The 7,609-nt window shown below is 36.0% G+C and overlaps 1 protein-coding gene across 1 annotated transcript; it reads right to left on the bottom strand.

Moving 5' to 3' along the window:
- Nucleotides 1–2,945: 2,945 nt before the first annotated feature.
- On the bottom strand, nucleotides 2,946–5,764 carry LOC142531680 (G-type lectin S-receptor-like serine/threonine-protein kinase LECRK3). The gene has a single exon (XM_075637901.1). It carries the CDS (start codon nucleotides 5,692–5,694, stop codon nucleotides 3,298–3,300), a length of 2,397 nt encoding a protein of 798 aa, XP_075494016.1. The 5' UTR covers nucleotides 5,695–5,764; the 3' UTR covers nucleotides 2,946–3,297.
- Between the last annotated feature and the right edge of the window lie 1,845 nt (nucleotides 5,765–7,609).

Below are 7,609 nucleotides of genomic sequence, written 5' to 3'. Positions count from 1 at the left end.
GATGATAACAAAATTTGTTAATTTGTGTTACTAATAATCTACCTTAGTATGCAAGAGCTAGGATCAATCATGAGCTGTTTACATCGCAAGCTGAATACTTAACTGATCGCATAAACTGAATCAGTCTAACTGCTACGTCAATTGAGCGGTTCAGCTGATTGTCCAGTTGATAGTTAGTTCAGCAGGAGAACCTCAGAAGCTTGGCCAGCCGAAGGAGTGTTCAACAGATGAAGAAACACAGCTGATCAGTTCAACTGAACGAGAGTGTAATCAGTTCAACTGACGAGTCAACTGATTTCACCAGCCCAACTGAAGATCAGTTCAGCTGACCAGTTCGAAGCACCAATCAGAATCTTTCAGTTGTAGATGAAGACAAACTCTTTCAGTAGATTCCAGCTATGCATGAAGGTACGAAGCCATTGTCCAGTCAAAGGACACTAATAGACGTTGCATCAGAGCATTAAAGACAAAACGTTTCAGTAGGGCAGTCGAAAAGTCGAGACACAAAGTCCAATAAATGAATTCAAGATGCAACGGATACAATAAATGAGTCTCATTGTACATTCAGTTTTTCCGCCTATATAAAGAGAAGACCAGTCAAGACTCAAAAATATATATAACAACAAGAAGAAGCTGAAGAAAAAGAACGTAATATTACTCAAAACCTTCTTCAAGAGAGAAAAGAAAGGGCACGCACATTGCACATCAGTTTTCATAAGCAATTAGCCATGAGGGATACTTTAACGTGTTATCTATTAGATTAGAAGTAATTTTCCCTCAGTGTGTGAGAACATCCTTGTTCAGTTCTCACACACAAATTCTCTCAACCACTCAAACACAGTCTTGCACAAAGACGTTAAACTTGTGTATGTAGTGTTTGACACATAGACGTTAAAGAAGTGTTGGCTGGAAGGTGCTGCCTTAAGTCGTAGCTAGGAGTTCAGTTTAGGCAGTAGTGTAAGTCTTAGCTGAGTGGGTTTGTACAAAGAGTTGTATAAATCAAAGTCTTCTAGTGGATCCTACCCAAGGCGGTAGAAGGGGTGACGTAGGAGCAGTTGAAATCTCCGAACATCTGTAAACATATATTGTGATTAACTGCTGTTTCAAACTATTTGAATCAGTTGGAGTATCCGTCAGTTCAGTTTTCACCATAACTGAACTGATGAATGCAAAAACCAATCTACCTTTTTCGGTTATTCAGTTTACATAAGTTAAAATATTTTCTAATATAACAATTTTCTTCACGAAGGATTACTTCGAATTTCTTCCGCTTGGTTTTAACCAAACTCGATTTAATTAATCGGTGTTAATATTTTTAGAACACGAGCTATTATTATTTCATTGGAGAACATAATGTTCGAAATGCCTTCGAAGGCACTAGCACACTCGATTCTTCAGTTACTATTACTAGTAATATTATTTAATAAGTAAATTCCGAATTCACTAAATAAAAAATTGTGAACTCATTAATATTCTGATCGACGATACGACAACTACGATGTACAAATTACACAAATCTTGTTCAAATAATGAAAATTGAAAATTTCGAATATCATTGTTCATATTTGACAGCTGTCAGTTTTGTGAACTTTTTCCCCAAAATAGGCTGTTCCACTCTCATTCTTCAATTAGCAATTAAGCTAACTTATATTTCTTCCATCTTATATAATCAACTTATAAACTCCTTTATAAGCATTCTGTTTGATCTTCATCAAACATTAGTTGCCAAATTCAACTCCTTGAAATTGGAATTTCTCAAGGGGAACATAGAATCCGATATTTATGTGATTTTCAGTGGTTCAAGGACACAACTAGCTGTGAGTTCACATCTCCACGTGATTCAGGATAATATTGTTTCCTTATTCGGTCTTACACTAGTTAACATCATTCTTTTCATCAAAACATTGATAAAGAATGTCATAACTTGTTTTCGATTGCATCCATCGGATAATGAAAAAGGCTCTAATATCATCACCCCATGATCCCCTAGGTATCACTGATAGTGCCTACAAGAACTTTAAGTCATGGTTAGCGTACAACATGGTCCTTTCAACTCATATATCCTGATCGAATTTGCAACCATTGGTATATCGAAGGTTGCATATGAATTCGATAACGATATGATGTATCTTTGAATATTGATATTTACATCATATGTGTGACTAGGAAAAAACATTTTCCTCAAACACATTTCTTTATCTGGCCAGAGACTCATTGCACTATTAACTCATCAGATCGCATATGATATCTTGAGCCGTAGGCAAACGGTGAATCTCTGACTACAATGTACTTGCTCCTACGTATTTCGAAACTACAGCCAACCTCGCCCGCTGATGACCCTCAGTAGAGTCGGTAAACGGATCAAATTGCATGCTAGTACGTAGAGCCTCTACATTGTCCCGGGTCAAATGAGTAATGGTATACAACCATAACTACAGACTATTCAACTCAACAAGTAATAACTACTTGGACAGTCCAAGAGACGGTTGTTCAGTGAATCATCAAATGATCACCCCAAATGTATGAATGGACATCTTCATACTCTTACCAATGAAATATGACGTTTACATGACATATGTTAGTCTCAAGCTCAAGCGACATTTATCCTTATTTTAGGCGGTTGATTCGACTAAGAACCTATTTAGAATACATGGTACACTTCTTAATGAGTTTCATGGTCTTACATTGAGATACAGACCTCTTGATATCTGTTATATATTCAAGGATTTTATCTATACTGTTTATATGGATATACATATAAGTAAATGTCAAACGATCTTTCTTTCATAATTGGATAAAAATCGTAAAATATTATTATAAGAAAGATCGTTTTAGAGAGTCAATAAAGTCCAATCCAAAAGTTGGGTATTTGGATACCAACTCTTACACATTTTCATGTTGTGGACACAGGTAAAATAATGACCCACAAATACAGCTTATTTAATTATAATTTCTAAGAGAAAAGCCGAGAGCCGAAAACCTGAAAAAGAAAGATGCAAATTATATACGTTTAAACCGTGAAAGAATATATGATTATTTCAGTGTAACTTCTTACAAATGCAATGATTTTGTATGATGCTGAACAAAACAAAAACATCTCGTACATAGAGAAACTATACCTTGTTTGTATGACAGAAAACAAACAAACAACATGCAAATAGTTTGGAACTGAGGTAAAAAAGACAGACTTTAAGCCAACATTCAACACAAAATACTACTTAAGTGACAGCAAAAATAATCACACAGATTTACAAAGAACAAAAGAAGCTATCTTTTTCCAAGAAAAAGAGGGTGTATCTAAATAATGAAAGATTCAGGATGTGGAGGATTAGGCACATCGATTGTTCCTTCAAGCATTTGCACCACTCTCTTCATATTAGGCCGCAATGATGGATCCTCTTGAACACACCAAATGCCTATCATCACGAATTTCTTGAATCGTTTGATATCATCGATGGCCTCCTCATCGTTTTCCAACAATAGCTTTAATGTCCCTGTTTCATAACAATCATAAGCCCAATCAACAAGAATCACCTCTGTCTCATCCTCAACATGACTTTCGACCTTCTTTCTGCAGCACACAAGCTCGAGCAACAAGATTCCGAAACTGTAAACGTCCACTTTGTTTGTAATTGGCATATTTCTAAACCACTCCGGAGCTACATACCCTCTGGTCCCTCTGATCGCAGTTGTGGTCCTTGTCTGATCATTCATCAAAAGCTTGGCTAATCCAAAATCCGATATTTTTGCTGTAAAGGATTCATCTAAGAGTACGTTTTGAGGCTTTATATCACAGTGTATGATTTGGATGCAGCATTCATCGTGCAAATAGCAAAGGCCTTTCGCAGTTGCAATTGCAATTTGCACTCTTCTGTACCAACTGGGCTTCGATTTCTGGAAAAGAAAGCTTGCTAATGAGCCATTGGTCATGAACTCATACACCAAAAGCCTGTTTTGGCCTTCCTCACAGTATCCTAGTAACTTGACTAGATTTTTGTGGTTAGTTCTGCATATTGAGCTCACTTCGGCTTTGAATTCTTTCTCAGCTTCTGTGGCGATCTTTTTCAGCCTTTTCACAGCAATTACTTTTTCAGTTTCATCCTTCAGGGCTCCTTTGTACACTGTTGAGCAAGCACCTTGACCTAATTCTTCCTTAAATCCATTTGTAGCTTCTTGTAGCTCATTAAAACTAAAGCTTCTCAAGTATTCTCCTGGAAGATTTGAATATGGACCAAGATTATTTTGTTTTCTTCCTTTTAAAAGAAAAGCAAACCACGAGATCGATGTAACTAAGAATAAAAACATTGAAATGCCAAACATAACGGATAATGTAATGATCAGAGTCGATCTGCTGCTCTCATTTGTTTCAGGATTACGGCTAGAAGTGACTGCGGTTGTGTTATCTCTCCGTATTTTTATCAAAGTCTTTCCATTGAAATTGGATTTTTTTTGTCCGTTAGAAAAAGGGAATCTCTTCTTCCAGCAATTACGATTTTCGTAAACCACAGCAGCACAAAAACAATCATCAAGGCAAGCCTGTCGACACTGATCCTCGTCCATCGATCTGTAACCCATATAATCTGCCGCAACAAAATCGATGCTGGGCAATTCTTCGAACCTAAAGTGTTCAGATTCTTGCAACTGCTGATCACAATTAGGCAATACGAAATTCGGTTTGCATCCACTCATCCTGATGTTTGAATCCATGGGAGAATATCCAGCAGGGCAACTACAAATCGGCCTCCCCTCATTTCCTGCTGCGCAAAAACTGTTGAAACCACAGGCACCCGGAGAGGTGTCTCCGAGAAATAACACACATATATTCAGAGGAGAAAAACCCAAAATGGACCACTTCATCGGCCTTCCACCTGTTGAATCAGCAGACTTAGGATAGACATAGTGTCTGAAAACCCCATCATATTCCAGTATTGCTCTCTGATAGATTTGGCCAGTCCATACCCCATTGTTTGACAAGAACTCAAGTATGCTACCATTATTTGCTGCAAGAAATATGTAGCCAGACTGGTTGAACATCAATCTGCTTCCAGGGTTGGTATTGCTCGTCGACCAATATGTGTACATGTTGTTGTCCATAGGGAAGTTTTTGAACTGTAACACAAGTTTTCCGTCATCTCGCACCGTGCAAACGAATCTGCCCACCGAGAAGTTGGTTTCTGAATAGCTGGATATTAGACTATTGCCTTGATGAAGTATCTGGGTAGGCAACAATGTATCGGTTGGATGATCAAAACTCTGCCACACTATATCTGAAGTATTGAGAGCTAACACAAAGTTACCACTGTCAAGCATGGCACCATAGGCAACCCCACCTGGTCCTGATCTAGCATCATTCAAAATCAGATTGCCTCTTGGACCATCGAGTTCAAACCTTCCATCTGTAAAAAGCTGGATCCTTGATCCTTCTTCGGATGGACTGTCACGATTAGCGGACCAGACTATCGTTTTCTCGGGTATTTTGTCGAACCAGATAGCCAGCAAGTAGCCTCCGTCGGGCACAATCCTCTGGAAGCCAAAAGCAAATTCACCAGACGGTGATATCCATCTGGAATTTGTGTTTCCAGCGATTAAAAAAGAACCCAAAGTAACATTGCTGTATTGTTGGGCAATAGATGATAATGGAAGCAATATGAATATTGTAAAAAACAATATTCTACAGAAAAATGCAAAAGCCATTTGATTTGTGATTACTTCAACTCAATATTAATTAAGGATGTTTAAATAGGAAAAACTTAAATTCATTAATTTTGCATGGACCGAGCCAAAGTGGACTAATTCTCCGCTGAGAGAATTCACAACACGATACATTGAAAAAGAATGCACATGCAATCAACAAAATCAACGTTATTAATTGCATGTGTTTTTTTTTTCCATTTTAAAAAACCAGCAGCTCAGTCTTTGAATTGGTAAAAATTGGGGGAAAACGCGTATGAAATATGAGGCGATGCAAAGTCAGCTTTCTTAAAAAGAGTGACCCACTCGAGATATTTTAATATTGACTACATATCCACTCTTCATGTAATACATAAAAATAATTCATATTACCTTATTTGTTTCTTACGAAAAATGTGTTATTTAACAAAATAAACTTAATGAGGAGGTATAGAAGGACATCACGCCTATGAATATCATTTGAAATTCTACCTTTTTTTATTTTTTATATAGAAAATCTAAATTTTTTTATTTTTAATTATCTTGTATTATATCATAGGAAATATAGAATAACCTATCTTTATTTTATGGTATGTCCACAAAAAAGATCATAGCGCTATAATTTATAAAATTATCATAAAAAATCACAAGTTTGAAAATTGCGAAAATTATGTTAACTAAATAATTATTTGATTAATTATTAAAAAAATATTATAAAAATATTCCATGGCTCTGATACCATCATAGGCTTGGAATAGTTTTGGTTTATGATTTAGCACCTTTCAATTTTTATGAATATATTTTGTATGAAAAAAACTGTTCATAACAATTTAAATAAATAATATGATTTACCAGATAATTTAGATTTATTAAATAAATGAACTATTCCTAAGATAGAATCTAAAATGATTTATAAACTATGAACCTTTGAAAAATTTGGTTTCAAACATGTAGTTAAAACTACAGAATCATCGATATCCCTTCATAATGAAGAAATGGTTATTAGATTTTAAACTTTGATTTGTAATCCATGTGGGACTAGAGTATTACAATCTCCTCTCATTCGCTTGTCCCTCGATCCACCAGTACCAGGAATCTAGAGATGACTCCTACATCTTCATGATGTATCACTTCGCCCCAAAGAGTCAATGGTGGCCCCCACTCACGTAGCATTTTCTCCTGCATAACACTTATTTCTCGGTGTTCCTGCTGGTAACAATCTCTGATACCATTCTATAACGCTTTGAGTCAAAGTATGCACCTGCGCGACAATACAATGAACTCATATAGCAACTACTTTGTATCCGTCATCGCTTTATGAAAACAAGTAATTCAAATTTCTATAGAAGTTCATTGTAGCCTGTTATAAGTCATTTTAAACTTTGATTTTTAACCCATGTGGGACAAGGATGTTAGAATTGTGATACCCCCAAGAATGAAGAGATCTAAGACTGTGCAAGTATGAGACTGTGCTGTTGAGGAAGACTTAAAAAGATTTGATCGGTAATAATAATACCAACAATATGTATCTTCTTTTCGGGAGCTCATAACTTAAAAATTCTAAAGTTAAGCGTGATTTACTTGAGAAAATTATGGGATGAGTGAATTCTTGAGAAGTTTCTCAATGTGCGTATGAGTGTGGACATAAGTATGATGGAAAGACTCGTATTGATATAGTAAGACAATCATTTTATATAGGATGTTACAATGGTTTTGCGACACCAAAATTGTAAAAAAAACACATTATTCATCTTATTTGCAATCTTCTATAAATGCTCTCATTTTCATCTGCGACTTCCAACCTCAAGTTATGGGCTCCATTCCCACAACTCTATTGGTTCATTCTTCCTTCAAAATTCTTTGTTTCTTGATTTCTTCCACATGCTAAAAAAACAAACAAACCAAATCATATTTCAGCTAGAAACTATCATAAAATTAA

This window comes from Primulina tabacum, chromosome 17 (genome assembly GCF_025594145.1).
Source record: "Primulina tabacum isolate GXHZ01 chromosome 17, ASM2559414v2, whole genome shotgun sequence".
Classification (NCBI taxonomy): domain Eukaryota; kingdom Viridiplantae; phylum Streptophyta; class Magnoliopsida; order Lamiales; family Gesneriaceae; genus Primulina; species Primulina tabacum.
Note: the sequence above shows the minus strand (reverse complement) of the source record. Positions and strands in the feature narration are given on the sequence as shown.